This window comes from Strix aluco, chromosome 4 (genome assembly GCF_031877795.1).
Source record: "Strix aluco isolate bStrAlu1 chromosome 4, bStrAlu1.hap1, whole genome shotgun sequence".
Classification (NCBI taxonomy): Eukaryota; Metazoa; Chordata; class Aves; order Strigiformes; family Strigidae; genus Strix; species Strix aluco.
This window is the reverse complement of record NC_133934.1, coordinates 101,571,459-101,586,812: the sequence shown is the minus strand read 5'-3', so window position 1 is coordinate 101,586,812 and position 15,354 is coordinate 101,571,459. Positions and strand designations below refer to the sequence as shown.

General features: G+C 39.7%; 1 protein-coding gene across 14 annotated transcripts in view; it reads left to right on the top strand.

The window, feature by feature from the left end:
- Positions 1-3,243: 3,243 nt before the first annotated feature.
- The window catches only part of HECTD1 (HECT domain E3 ubiquitin protein ligase 1), a 64,573-nt gene continuing 52,462 nt past the window's right edge, over positions 3,244-15,354 (top strand). For 13 of the 14 annotated variants that reach the window (XM_074824567.1, XM_074824562.1, XM_074824566.1 and 10 more), the window contains exons 1-2: positions 3,245-3,405; positions 5,597-5,876. In XM_074824567.1, the coding sequence (XP_074680668.1) occupies positions 5,737-5,876 (140 nt within the window). In that variant the 5' untranslated portion in view covers positions 3,245-3,405; positions 5,597-5,736. Of the gene's footprint in view, positions 3,406-5,596; positions 5,877-15,354 lie in introns of all 14 variants that reach the window. The other variant, XM_074824564.1, reaches the window with a different exon arrangement.

The window sequence follows — 15,354 nt, the reverse complement described above, 5'->3', positions numbered from 1 at the left end:
CCTGACATAATATTATGCCAGTAATTGTACCGATGTTTTCTCTTTTAAAGCCAAGTTTTGATTTTCAGGCAAATACACAGCAACAATGCTGGTCATTGGTTAATATCACACCCTACAAAGGTCAATCTGTGTTGACCCTGTGTGACCCAGTTTCCAAAATCATCCTCAGTCACTTACATGTGTGGTCTGCTCAAGTGTAGTCATAAAGAGGAATTCTGTTTTGTAGCATTATTTAAGACTTAATATAGTAACACGCCTCAGCAACTCACAGTTCCATAAGTGCCAAGACATTTCTGACTCCAGCATTACTATCTTGTTTTTTTTATAAAGGAGGAAACAGAGACGTGCAGTGATTAAGGGATTAGGCCAAGGTCATACATGAAGTGTGTGTCAGCTGGTGTTAGAATTTAGGTAATTTTCTAACTGAATGAATAATATGTACATCGTACAAGTGTGGAGAACTTGAGTTGTTTTTGCAAGTTTCACACCATGCTCGGTGTGATTTTCTTCAAAACAACTATGACAGCCAAGCTCCATTACTTGTCACTTCGGTATATGGCATTACTTGCCTTCCCCATCTGGCTGCACTAATCCATGTAAAGTCCTTCCTCAGGATGCTTAGGCCTAGCACTAGCCAAATGATAGCCACAGGCTGGAAATTTGGGGGTCTGAACAAAACTTTGTTCATGCGAATATTCAAAGGAAAGCAAGTAATTCCGTAAAAAAGATGGATGCAATTCTTATGTCTTTCTTATCCACTAACTGTACTCTCATTTGCTATGCTAGTGATTTGCTTCTTATTAAATATTAGAGAGCAGTCACTTTTGAAGAGGCAGTCCTAGTCTATATCAGTGCTGTACACAGAGGGAGTCTGAAACCGTAACTTCAGGGGTATCGCCTGCTGCGATATATTTCAATGGAGTACTGACAACTGCTGAAAACAATTTGAATGCCCAGTAAGCATATGAAGTGGAAAAAGCATTTGTCAGACCACAAACATATATATTCTAAGAAGTATATAATAATAAAGCAGAGATTATCTAGTCAGCAGATCATTTCTTCTTTTTCAGATTCATTCTGGGGAGAAGAAATCTTGTAATGAAGAACAAAAATCACTAGAAAACTCTTAAATATTACAAACGTATCACAATGAAAAAAAATCCTGATTCATGACTAAAGCTATAACACATTACTTGATACACATCCTTTAACATAAAAAAATTTAAGAAATTATAGCATATATCAAATTGGGCAATTAATGCAACAGGACATGGAAGTATTTATGTTTATCTATTTAGAAATAAATGTGTACAGCACTGAAAGCTATTTCCAGTGTTTTTAAGTGCTGTACTCCTGCTCAGTAGTATATAAAATCCACGATTTGTATTCTTCGCATGTAAAATATTTAAACTTTTGATTTTGTTCCTAAATTGATCTGTATTTTGATAACCTCATCTTCTCCATGGATAGCCATGTATCTGTCGAGAGATACTCACCTGAACAGGAAAGTGCAGCCTATACAAAAAGAGTGAAACATTTGTTTGATTTCAAAGTTTTTGGTCTTTACAATTGAAAATTAGCATTTGTTTTTGGTCTGCAGAAGAAATTCATAACATTGCTTTAATTGAAACTTCTCTTCACAGTAAAAAGCAAAGGAAGCTGTTCTACCATCATGCAACAGGAGTGAGGTCACTTGGCAGATGTGGTTCTCCTAAATTTGGCCTAATTCTGTTGCTGCTTCTGCACCAGTGAAAGTGAAAGAAGACCAAGCTTCTAAATATAAAGACTGCAGACTCAGTGACTACTGCCTTGTGTCCTGAACTTTAAGCATATAAGAAGTCTTGCTGACCTCTGAAGGACAAGCACAGGCAAAGGACCTACATGTAAATCTCAGCAGGGCTGAAACAAGGGGCAGTTAAGAGAGATGTAATACAGTAAGACAGAAAGGCTAAGCTGCCTTAGAAATCAGAAATAGAGACAAAGGAAGAGTATACTGTTCTTGTATTCTGAAACAAACTACAGCAATAAAGATAACACTTTCTAGAGGCATCATTACAACATCAAACAATAAAAATTTCTGCATTTGGCAAGTTTTAACCAAGCGTGACTGCTATTGCCTTTTTGTTCAGTGTGTACTTTTAGCCTCCTAAGTACAGGAAATGTCTATGAGGTAGGTAGGAGTGACATTCAAATGTACAATAATCTTATTTACTGTACTTATATTAATAGGCTTAAATTCCTTGGAAAAACGCATGCCATCCTACAGAGAAGGAAATTATTTTGAAGATCCTTCGTTTTAGTCATTTGCTTTAAATTTGTGGCCGTTTGCTTCGTTTTTTAATCATATGCAAGGTAACTGCACAGCATTTTGCAGCATGTGTGCCAGGGGACTACTCTACTGCAAAATCTGTCTCAAGCTACACCGTGCAGTTGCAGTATCTCAAGTCCGCTGCAGGTTAAAGGCAAGTTAAAACTTCTGCTCTGAAAAACCCATTACTGCGAGGTTTAAAGCAGTTCACCATCGCTCCTTTAATGGGTGTGCGGGAGGTGGGTCAGAGTGTTTTCAAGCGTGGGCCCAGCGAGGTGTAAGTCCCCTCTCTGTAAATATAAAGAATGCTATATTGAAGTAAATAATTAGACTATGGCTTGAAATAAAAAGACCTGTAATCATAAAAAAAAAATTCCCCATGCAGCCAGGGAAAGGCCACCCAAGCCTGGGGGAGCCGGCGGACGCGCTGGGCAGGCCTCAGCCTCCCGCTCCTGCCCTCTCCACGGCGGCCGGGCGCGCCGGGCGCTGCGGGACCCGCTCCCAAGGCCGGCGCCTGGCCGAGGAGGCCCTTGCGGGGCGGCCGGGCCCGAGGCTTCCCTCAGGCAGAGGGAGGCGAGCCGGGGCCGGACACGGCGCGCCCGTGGGAAGCGCGGTTCCGCGGCGCTGGGGCCGGTGGTCCCGGTCCTCCGCGCCGGGGCAGGGGCGGGTGCGGCAGCGCGGGCTCCATCTCGCCCCGGGAGGCCGCCGGGCCCGGGGCGGCGCCGCAGGCGCAGGCCGGGGTGCGGCGGCCCCGTCAGCGCGGCCGCGGGGGGAGGAGCGGGCCTGGCGGCTGCGCCGCGGCGGTAGCGCTCGGCCGGCGGTGCGAGGCGGGCCCTCGCCGTCAGAGGGAGGCGGCCGGGCCGCTGCCGCAGCGCCCCCGGCGGCCGCTCGGCCGGCGCCAGCTCCTCCCCCCGCGGCCGCGGCGCGGCTCCCTTCCCCCTCCTCCCACCCAATCCCGTGCCGGGTGAGCGCCATGGATGCCGCTGGCCGCCGCCTGCCGCGGGGTTCGGGCCGCTGCAGCCTCCTCGCCTCTGCCCCTGTCTCCCCGTGGCGCTGAGGAGGGGTCGGCTCCGGCGAAGACGCTCCGGGAGGCTGAGGTGAGCGGCGGGGGCGGTGCGGGGCCGCGTCTGCTGGCGCTGGGGAGACGGCGCCTTTCCTGAGCCGTCAGGCCGGGTCACCCTGCGAGGCCTGCGGCTCGCCAGGAACTCGAGCGTCGCTGCCCGGGCCTGGCGGGTCTGTGTCGGCAGGCCCGGCGGAGCGGGCTGGGAGGCCCGGCTGCGGCCCGGGGCCCTGGGCAGGGGGGAGGTGGCGGGTACCGGGAAATCTCCGTGTGGGGGCTGAGGGGGCAAAGCGGGGCGGCGGTGCCGGGAGCTCCTCACGCCGCCGGCCCGGCTGTGCGCGGGGGTGGCGGGGAGGCGGTGCGAGGGCTCCCCTTCCCCGGGGGGGCTGTGGGGAGGGGGCCGGTCCCCGCGCGCTGGCCTGGGCCTGGCTGATGTGCGTGTGTAGGCCTGGCGGGGGGGATGAGTCGAGGTGCGGCCTGGCCCCGTTCTGGTGCGGCTCTCCTGGGAGCCCCGGCCTCTCGCCCAGCTCTGTTTTCTGCTCGGTAGTTCGTTTCCGTCTGGTTAGAGCCCGCCTGGGGTGGAAGAGCAGCAGGTGCCTGTATTGAGTTTACCCCACTTTCACTGTCTCTCTTAATTTTCTTGTGTCGCCCCCGTCCCCCCCCCAATTGAAGTTAATGATTTAGTCGCGTTAAGGAGAGGTACTATATTTACAATACGATCCCACTTGTACTGGCTGAAAGTAGTTTTATTTAGTCTTGGAACAGGAAATAGAGTCTGTAAACAGCTCGGACGATCATAGGCATTGTTTAAAGCACAGAACATAAATGTAGTAACATTTAAATTACTTCTTACAGCAAGACTGCAGCAATAACAAAAATATCTAACTGGCAGGCAGTAATTGAGTGATCTGTGATGTCGTTATGGTCCTAAATTATAAAAAAAGAATCATATGTGTCTTACTTTTGTCTCATCTTTGAGTTCAAAGCTATTGTGAAACAGCACTGCTGATTCAGTGTATGTTTCTCCATATAATACCAATTTCTGAGTCCCTTTTGTAGATGTGCCCTTGATGGAGTTATTTTTTAACTATTAATTCATTAGCAGCAAGTAAACAAGTAGGCAGACTTTGACCAGATCGAGCTTCTCCCCTCCCGCCCCCTCCCTCCCCCAGTTTGTGGGGACATGTCTAGCGTTTCATACTTACCTATGAGTTTGGTAAACTAATTCTTTTTTTGTAAGCTATATTTAAAAAATAGTCATTTTGTCCTCTTGTATGTTTGATTTGGAGAGATTGGTTTGTAACCTTTTAGTTTTTCTATGAAAATAGCTGTTTGCTGTGTTCTTAGGCATGGGAGGTGAACTTGACTATTTGTTAGTAAAACACAAAGTAAAAAGCAAGAACATGGGTCAAAAATATCTCTTAACGTTTTAAAGGGACTTTTTTGGTCTTCAGCTTGCATGTACAACTATGGCATTGGACCAACAAATAATGTTGTTTTCCTTATATGTACATGAATTATTTGGATTATTCACTGCATTTTTTTAAAAGCGATGAATTAGATACTTTTTTTCTAAAATATCCCATTGAATCCCGAACTCTTGAAAATGGAAGTGATTTGTAAATTGGCTTTTTTATACTTTGACTTAAAAGCTTATTTTCTTTATGTTTGAATGCTTTTTTAAAAGGTGAAGGATTAATAAAACTTTTGCGAAGATTCTCCAAGTCTTTAGTTGTACCTCTTTTTTTCTTGTTTTGTGGATTTGTATTTAAAATGTGACATTTGATGTTTTTCTATATTTGAATACTTTAGTGAGGTGGTAATACATCTGTCAGAAAGTTGGATGCTTTATAATGAAGTGATATTAAAGGAAAGGGGATAGGCAAGACTAATAATATTGTCTTTAGCTTTGAGAATATACAAAAGAATTAAGCACTGGCCTTAAGTTTTAATTTTGAGTTATCCTATATATAAGCGTAGGCTCTAAGTTTTGCTTGGTTGTCAGCTGGAACTAGAGATTTTTTTGCAGTGGAACAGAACAAACTCATTACTGCTTACTCATGTATAAAGCTTGGGGAAAAAAATGCTGATCAAATATGTGGAAATTTTCTTAATGTCAGCCCAAAACTGTGCTATACATTTTAGAGAGGAGCAAATCAAAGAAGTTTAAAGACAAGATTGTGATGGTAATTGTTTCTTTTTTTTTTTTTTTTACTTTTTATTTCCAGGTGAAAACTGCAAAAGCCTGCATCTGGCTAGAGCTCAAGTTAGTCTGGCTTGAACGATTAAAGGATATTTTTGGTACTTTTTAATTTAAGTGGAGGTCGTGCTTTTTTTTTTTTAAAAAAAAAAAAAATACCCAACAAACATGGCAGATGTGGACCCAGACACATTGCTGGAATGGCTGCAAATGGGGCAGGGAGATGAAAGGGATATGCAGCTAATAGCACTGGAACAGCTATGCATGCTACTTCTGATGTCAGACAACGTGGATCGCTGTTTTGAAACGTAAGTAGTTTTGGCTTTTGTTAATGGAATGTTATTTTCCTCTCTCGGTAGCTGTGTATACCATTTAACATTCCTAGAAACTTTCAGCCTCAGAAATGTTCTTACAGGCTGAACTTGAGTGTAGATCACTGAAATCAAGAGTTTCTGTTAATGTTGTGTGAAGTACTGTTGTCTGATTAAAAATGTAGCGTCCTGTGAGTGATCCACAGTGCTCATTCTGACACATGATCTGATTGTTTAATTTAAAGAAATGTATTCAGAGTAGTAATGTGGATGTGTTGGGTTCTTTGGTCTTGTTTTTAATGGTGGAAGAAAAACTTTTTTGAATTAAAACTGTAATGATCACCTAGATTTATATAAGCATCCATGCTCTTGCAACACTTTTCTCAAGAGATAAAGTAGCTTTTCCTGAGCTCTGCAAATCCAAACAAAAATCACAAATATTAACCACTGTTTACACAAATATTTTGCCCCTTCTTTGAAGAATGTTGCTGTTCATGCCATCCTCTTTCTCAACTGCATATGCTTCATATAGGACAGTCCCTGCTCTCACTCCTTTTTATACTTCTCACAGCACAAAGTGCTGATGTAACCACTTCTGTTACTTAATAGTGTTGCTGTGCATGTATAACACTACTTCCTGTGAGGGCCCACCAGTAGTATGGAGAGGAGGCAGCAAAAGTCTAAACAATCACAACTTTAAAATCGGACATCTCTTTTTTTTTTTTTTGTTTGTTTGTTTCCCCAGTTCTTATTTAAACACTATTGCAATCTCTCCTCTTTTCCATTTTTTTTCATTACCCTCATTTTCCTTTCTTTTGCATCTCATGAGTACTGCCAGGGTCTGTCTGATAAATCTTGCTTCTGCAGAGTGTGGGTTCAGAAGCATTTAAGAACGTAGCTGTTTGTTACAGTGTTTAGTTTTGTAGCCCTGGAGAACAGTTTACGAGGTTATCTCTTAAAAGCTGTTCATCTTTCACAACTGCTTTTATTACAGGAAGTGTAAAATTCATACCTCTCTAAAAGTTGGGTATGTTGTAGTTAGGTAACAGTGGACACAGTTTCTTGTACACTGCTTTAAAATTTGAAATTGCCTGATCTTGGCCTTGATGAGTTTACAGGGAAAGTTTTGGCTTGGAAGAGACTTACTGTAGGGAGATGCATTTGACTTCCCTATCGGTCCCTCATAGTACTAATACTGGTGGAGCACTATCTTTTCAGCCTTAGTAAACCTGATTTACTGACTTAATTTGCTGCTGTAGAAAAGAATTTGGTAGTTAAGAGTGATTTTTTTTTTTTTTTTTTTTTTCCTGACAAATCTAGGTGAACTTCTTCCTTCAGTATGTTCAGTATAGAACAGAAGTTTGGGCATAAGCATTTGTAAGAATGTCTTCTGGGTATTTGAGAATTGGGAATGAAATGTCAACTTTTAAAATATAAACCAGTTACAGGTTTTATGCATTTTATTTAGAACAGACTTTCATCTCAGTATAAATTAATTACATAGTTGAAGTGCTTTTTTTTTCCTTGAAGTATAGATAATGAATGCTCTAGTATTGCAGTGTTGTGGTTTTAAAATTAGTTTTTTATGCCTGAAAGAAGGAACGTTTAAAATACCATTTGGCATTTTCATTTTTGTTTTGAGCCTTGGTATAATTTAATTTTACTGGTCTTCTAAGTTGTTGATCTCTTTTGCTGTTGTAAGCTTCCCTCAAACAGAAGACAATAAAGTGTAAATTGGGAAAGAGTTGTCAAGGTTCCCTGTCTGTTGAAGTGATGTTACAGTAAAGTTAAAACTGCTACTTTTGATTGGCACCATGAATATACTGAAGATACGGTTCCACGGTATTTGGTGATTTGACATGGTAGCTCATTACCTTCAAAAGGGAGAGCTACTTCTTCCCATTTATCACTCACCATTTTTATTCCTCCCAACATATTCTTGCTTCATGCCAGCATCGAGGCTTACTGGATTCCTCTATCTAATTCACTAAAAGAGCAGGCTGCTCTTTAAAACACATGAAGATGGCTGCTAGTTTCTGCTGTTACAGTGAATTACAGCAGATCATAGAGGTGTCTGATGAGCACTGGGGGTAGAACTGTGTAACTGGAAATACGGGAGAAGCAGAGAAAGTTATATATTCTTCAGTGGAGAGCTGCTCAGTGGATTGTCTTGGGAGGCTGTGGTAGCACAGCCTGCATTTCAAGGTGACTTTATTTATTTTGAAACTCTCTGTAAGGAATAGATGATGTCTTGAAAAGTATTTTTAAAATCTTTCCAGGTGACAGTTCAAGTAGCCAAAACTGTCATGTGCTGAGAGACTGTAACTAAAATAATCCTTGGTAATGCTTTTCAACTGTGTTTTTAAAGGAATTACTGCTTGTCTAAATAGGAGATTTACTATGTGACAGAAGGATTGCCAAACACATTTTTCAGGAACTTATTTTGAAAATGGTTTCAGTGTATGCCTGATTTATAATGTGGACATTTCTCTGTTGGTAAGAAAACCAACCTCTAGACTTCACAACGTTTTTTTTCTTCTCTTAAGAAGAGCATTCCCAAATTTTTGTGCAGATGTTATTTCAAGATCTTGGAATTGTTTATTGCTATTAATTATGTTGACTAAGAAAACTTAAAGAAAATTTTTCATCTGTGGAATTCAACAACTGTAGGGTGGAATCTTAAAACAGTCAATTTCTTGGAGAATAAAATGTGATATTTTTCAGGAATCAGTTAGGGTGACTTTAAATACTTTTACATAAGAAATTATTTGCTCTTATGACGTAAGCTAAGAAAAAGCTCATCATTTTAGTGAAGTACTCTGGTGATTAAAAGCTACATATGGTGAGGACAGGCAAAGCTATGAAACACAGACACATTAAAAATATTGAGATGAATGCTATGCATTTTCCCTAAAAGCACAACACTGCTTCTAGACTGATTTCTTAAGGGTGATACACAGTCTCACGTAGCAGAGAAAGATCATAAACTTTGGGTGGGGGGGTGGGCAAGTATTGATATGATGGATTCAAGATCTTGTACTTCATTACTGCAGTAAAGTTATAGGGTTACTTTACCATTTCATTGAAAATATGTTTGCATATTTTAAAGTTAATAATTTGTTTCTATACAAGATTAATGGATATTAACATAAGCATTTCAGATCAAATCAGAAAAATGGAAGTAGGCCCAAATGTATGGTGGTGTGTTTCTTAGTGTTCCAGTAAAGTTCTAGCAGTATCGCAACAGATTGCAGGGTATGCAGCCAGTAATAGGTAGTGATGCCAAATAGTTGACGTTTCTTTACTTCTCCCCAGATTTACATATTACATCTGATTAAATTATTTTTAGTGTTACTCATATGTTAGCATTACAAAAATCAGCGGCATATTCATCTTCTGGTGATAATGAGTCACAGACACTGTTAGTCACTTAGCACGAAGAATGGCTAACATTTTACCAGCAGCAAAAGCCAGTAGCTTGAACTACAGAAACTTAATGAGTGAATAGAAATGGTTCTGTTAAGTAGTTGAATTGGAGTAAAATAGCTAAACTCATTGCGATTATAAGTTAGTCTCAAATTGTAGTTAAACTGTCTGCTATTAAGTCAACTTTACCAGGAGTTTTAAGTATGCATTTTATATAAGCATAATTGAAATGATATTTTAGTGTTTAAATTGTTACAGGTAATTTCAAAGACAACGTAGAGGCTGTTAGTTACAATCTCACATTATTAATATAGTCCTTTTCCACATAGGTGTTTCAGTTTATCTTTTTTTGCTCTGATTGTTTCAGTTTATTTTTGGTGAAATAAAATGAGAATTCCTTAGATCTGGGCTTTGTGTTGCTATTTTCTTTCCCTGTCTGCCAGAGGAAAAGTGTTTAGCAAGGAAGATATTATTTAATTTCCTTAATTACAAAGAAAACTTGTAGAACAAAGTAGTAGCATAACAAGTAAGTAAAACCTGAGTAAATTTTTTCCTACACTGAACAGATGAAATGGGCCTTATTAATGCTCAGAAAGAGAAATCATATCTTCCCCTTTGGTTGTGCCCCAAGTCACCTTTGTGTATTTAGCATTAACAAGGTTGGTCGGCGAAGAATTATCAAGAGTTATCAGCTTATTTGACAAATAAAAGCAAAAATTTTACAAAGGATTGAAATTTAGGGCTTTAGTGTATAAAATAGAAATCCTTTCAGCTTATTTTTTAGATCAAGTATGTTTGTTTTAATTTACATTAAACCTTGTTCTTTCCTAAGTATGTATTCACTAAGCAAAAGGTATATCCTTTCCCTTGTATTTGCTAACATATAATAACAAGTGTAAGAAGAAATTCCAGTGAACCAAAGACTGTGTTGATGTGAGCTAGTGAGACTGTAGTAGAATAATGTGGAACAGTTTAGCTTTACCTTCACCTGATTGCTTGAAACTACAGGCTCCTGTGTTTATCAGGATTGTATAACTCCAGTAAATCAAAATTAGATATAGAGAGAAAAACAATTTTTCTTGTAGGCATAGGGATCTGAAGTGGTGGTTTTCAGGCCCATTTTTAAAGTTTGGGCTGGCTTTAAAACAATCTTTGTAATTCAGACAGTGGTAAAGTGGCCTTTAACAGATCTAACAGTTGTGGTAAAACTAACAGGTTGAGAGGGCAGCTTTATCCATATCAAGGTGTTTTCATGTTGTGTGTCCTACAGATTTGCTCATTCTGTTATTTTAAGGTGGGGTTGAAGACCATTATTACAGTCCTGTGCTGGAGTGCAGCCATGAGTAAGTTAGGATAAGTATTGCTTACAGTTTTCATTATTTTAAACCATGCAAAGCATACGTTATTTGTGAATGATCAGTTTGGACTAATACAGACATCTCGATAAATGAAATTTTGTAGGCTTTACAATAGCAAGACTTGTGTGATTCCTACTGACTTTTTTTTTTTGCCTTTTAATGAAGTCAGAGGTGTGGCTACAGTGAAATGCCAGCACTGAAATTATTCACTCTGTGGACTCCAATATAGTGGGATCTTCAGCATCTTGTAGAGTGCTTTTCTGAGATGGAAGTACGGGTGTGTGCTGTATTTTTCAAGGAGCTATCTTGTTACAGCATAATGTTTAGAACTATTTCTGATTTTTTTAAGGCTGTTTTTTGTTGTTGGGTATTTTTTTTATTTTCTTGTTTTTTTCAGTGGTGAGTGTTAACACACTAACGTCTTTCTGGTTGCTCTTTGTAAAATGGGAATTATGGCTTCATTGTCACAGGTTTTATGGAGATTAATTAGCCTGTCTAGTCATTTTGGGAATCTTAATGGTTACAAAGGCCGGAAGGGAAGATTAGGTCATCTAAATTGACATCCTCTCTTTTGTCATAGGCCCCTATATTTTACCTGGCTATTACTGAATTGAGCATCTTGTTTGATACAAGCATAATGTATAGCTAATGCTTCCAGTAGGACATTCTACCTAATTTTACACCCTGTTTTGCTATTTAATCCGCTCCCTAGTTGTCTTTGTTGTTGAAATTTGCTTTTCCTTTTCCATATGAGTTGGCCAGACTGCCTCATACTGTGGCGGGCAGTCAGTCCACCTTTTCCTATTGGATTAAAAGCCAGTACTGTTCTTACTGTGAATGTACTTGCACACAAGGATCTCATCAGCTCTTGATCTTCCTTCCCCTCTCCAATTCTTCAGTTTCAAAGTTTTTCAGAAGTGTTTTCCAGTGTTGCCTTCATCCATGCTGTTTATAGTAGTACATTTAGTTTACTGTTACCGGTTACACATCCCAAATTTAGTTAGATGTTTCCAAAACATTGTACAGGAAGTGTGGTTTTAGTTATTTATCTTCACAGTTGCTTTTCAGGATATGATAGCTTGCTTTTTAGTTATGGCTTGATGTATTACCTAAGACTAAGATCTGTAACTTGGCATTAGTGTGTGTTAAAACTTATTCTATTTAAATGAGCCCATGCCTCTGAGTAGTCCAGACAATTTTGTATAACTCATCCCACTGTCTTTGTCACTATTTACTAGTCTGCCATTTTTTTCATTTTTTCCAGTAGTATCATCAAGTACTCTTTGTTTTGTTCAGGGTTTTGAGTGTTGAGATAAAATTGAAGTGATTCTTGCAACTACTATGCAAAAGATGGGTGCAGGATTTTAAGGCAGCGACTTAATGACCTTTTAAAAGATTCTATCTCCTAATAGATTGGATGAGACCAATCAAACAAATTTCAAATAGTGGGCTTCCTTTCTTGAATGGCTGTACTAGTCAAATTAATTTAAATATCGGCCTCTTACAAAGAGTCTATGTAAGAAGCATAGACAGCATAGAAGTTCAGTAGATTGGTAATGGTGAAATGGAAGTTTTCTTGTTTAAGTTGGTTCTCTTTTTGAACGCCTGGAAATCTGGCAGATGCAAGTGGGGGCATGTGCACATTTAGGCGCACTTACAAAATCATACTTAACATATACGTAGGTGGATGTTTTCTGGCCTTTATTTGTTCTGTAACAGTGTTGTAAGAAAACGGTGTACAATATGTTTTGGAAATGGGTCCAGAAGAATACATATAGGCAGTGCAGGTGTGCGGACAGTTCTTGTGGATGATCGTGATTACTCTGCTGATGTTTTCGGTTCATATGTGGAAACAAAATGGTATTTCAGCAAAAGAAACAATGAGGAAAAGTCTGAGATCTCCTCCCATAGAAAGAACTGCAGAAAGGGAAAACTATGATTAACCAAAAATAAGTTGGAATTACTATTGCTTTAAGAGCAAATCCGTTGTGCAGGATGTATGTTCTTTGAAACTTTAAAGTTTTGTGACACATCGTTGTAAATATTTAACTGGTATGTTTTTCCTCAGAAATGGTTACTAATGAGATTTAAATTCAGTTTTTAATTTTTTGGTTATTTAAAGTTGTTATATATTAAATAATTATTAAATAGTCTAGGCACATGTAATTCCTTATTTTCCCATTTCTAACTGGTCTCAGCAGATGGTATGCATTAGAGATCCAGCACAAGTGCTGGCAGGCAGCTGAGCTTGGTTTTCTGCCACATGTCACATGTCCTGGACCAGGCAGCTGGCTGAAGCCGAAGGCTTTGTCACATGGCAGGGGCTCTGGATCAACTGAATCCAGCGGTTACTCCGGAATTGAGTAACACACCCTAATGCTGGTAGTAGTTATGTTAACCATTTTGAGGATGAAGTGAGGTTCTCTTCTTTCCTTCTTTTGGGTTTCGTTTAAACACAACAGTAGTCTTTAAACTGCCATTATTGTTGCTGTTTGAGCTAAGGCTTTTAAGTGCATTAAAAATATGAAATGTAATTACAGAAATGAGTTTACACTGCTTGTTTTTACTTGCTTGGTATCTTTGTACACTGGCAAGCTGTAAAATCAGCTGAGTCACTTCATTTGAGTTTAAGGGCTTAGCACTGGCAGAAGCTTCCTGCTGTAGCTGTTTAAGAATATTGCATCTCTATGGATATTCCTGTTCCTAAAGAGCGGCAGTGGGGGGAAGGAAAGATTCAGAAGTATGTCAGCATATGGAGTTATGCTGATTATAATCCTGTAGTAATATAATTACACTGATAAATTTCCCTAGCCTTTCTTGACATTTTATCAATACGATTGTGATACTTAGAAAATGTTTTTAAATCAAGTAGATTTTCAGCAGAGGAAGAAGGTATATTACCGAATTCGTGTATCGTGGTCTTTACAATGTAATAAACTCATTTGAACACTGAAAGCATGAATATGCTTTTTAATAGAAATTATATAGAATCATCACTTTTTTATGTAGTTTAGTTCTTGATGTCGGTACAGGGAACAGTGAATGCTCTACTACCCTAATCTGAATAGATAAACATTGGTTCTGAATAGTACTTATTTCAGACTTTTTGAAAACTGTTATTTACAAACCTGTCTTCCAGCAAGATCTTTAAAACATGGTGGGTGGAAGACTTGCGAGATACTAAGTGGCAGAAGCTCTTAGCCTGGGAGTACCAGAATGAAGTTGTGTGAACATCCAGAACTGAGAGACCTAAAGTAATTAGCAAGAGTTGTAGCATTGGTCACAGAGTAACCTCATTAACTCAGTGAAATCAGTCTTTCACTAAGGAGTAACAGAGTAACCTCATTAATTCACTAAGTCCCTAATCAGTCTCCTGAAGTACTCTTTTAAAGTGCTTGAGGAAGTGCCTGATTTGATGTTAATATAGCTTCTTAGAAATGAAAATCTAAAAAGATTTTTCTTTAATTTTCATATTCATTAGAAGTGCCTAAATAGAAATCTGAACTTTGAAGTTTCCTATTAGCTCCTATTAGCCATTATTTTCTAATTTGAAAGAATAATAAAAAAAAAAAAGTAGATTTTTTTGTTGTATTAAAAGAAACTCACCACTATCTTTTTGTTTGTTCCATTGCATAGGTCATTGTGAACAGAGTGATTCCTCCCCCCCAAATATGAGGATAAAGCAACTTTTTTTTCCTGTCATAATTTCTTTTTTCTGAGATGTATTAGTCCTTTTAGTTAATAGATGATCAACGTAAAAGCAACATTGTGAAAACAGTTTTGATATTGGGATGTTTTAAGTTTAGAAATTATACACTCTGCTTTTTCCCTTGGCAGAAGTTGAGGCCTGCAGTGATGAAAGGTTTTGTGTTTTTTCTCTTGGAAATCAAAAGCATCATCTGTCAGTAGATGGAAGTGTACTAAAAGCCGAACATCGGTTTCTGTCCCGTCACATCAGTTTGTTCAGTGCTGCAGTTCTGCCCTCAGCCTCCTTGCTGTCCTGGGAAGGTTTGGCAGCCATGTTTTTCCCATGTAGATGGTTTCCTAAAGGCAAGTCCAACGTGCAGCCACTGTGGTATAGACACTCCTGAAATGCTTTGCTTCACTACCTGCCAAAGTAACATTTTAGTTCTGAGCATAGTCTTAGTTGGAACAGCATTAGGGTCTATATTACTGATGGGACCTAATCTTCTACAGTAAATATTTGAGACTATTTTAGGTCCCTTTGATCTATTTTTGCCCACCTAAGGAAGCCGGTAGGGATTTACCGTGGAGTTAAGGTGTAATAGTGACACATACACAACATGGCTTGTCTGACTTGCCGTTTGGTTCCTGCTGGTGTTGATTGTATTTGCTTACCTGGTGGTTGGTTAAAAAGAGAGGCTGGTCCTCAGAAAGTGCTGTTCTCAGGACCTGCTTGCTAGATTGGTTTCCAGGTGAGCAGTGAATTTCTTTTCCCTGTGCTGCCTTTGCTTACGTTTTAGTAACAAGGTGCCTTTACTCAAGATTGAAACAAGTGAAAGCTCAAGAACTACGTGAGAGCCCCTTTGCACAATTTTGAGGTATAACGACCATCCACTGAGTAAGGGCAAAACTTCCCCTTTTTCTTAGGAGTCAAGTGCCAGCATGCAGGAATCCCCAGTGGGGCTGTGAGACAGAAGGGAGGGGTGTGCTTTGGACACCTGCTGTAT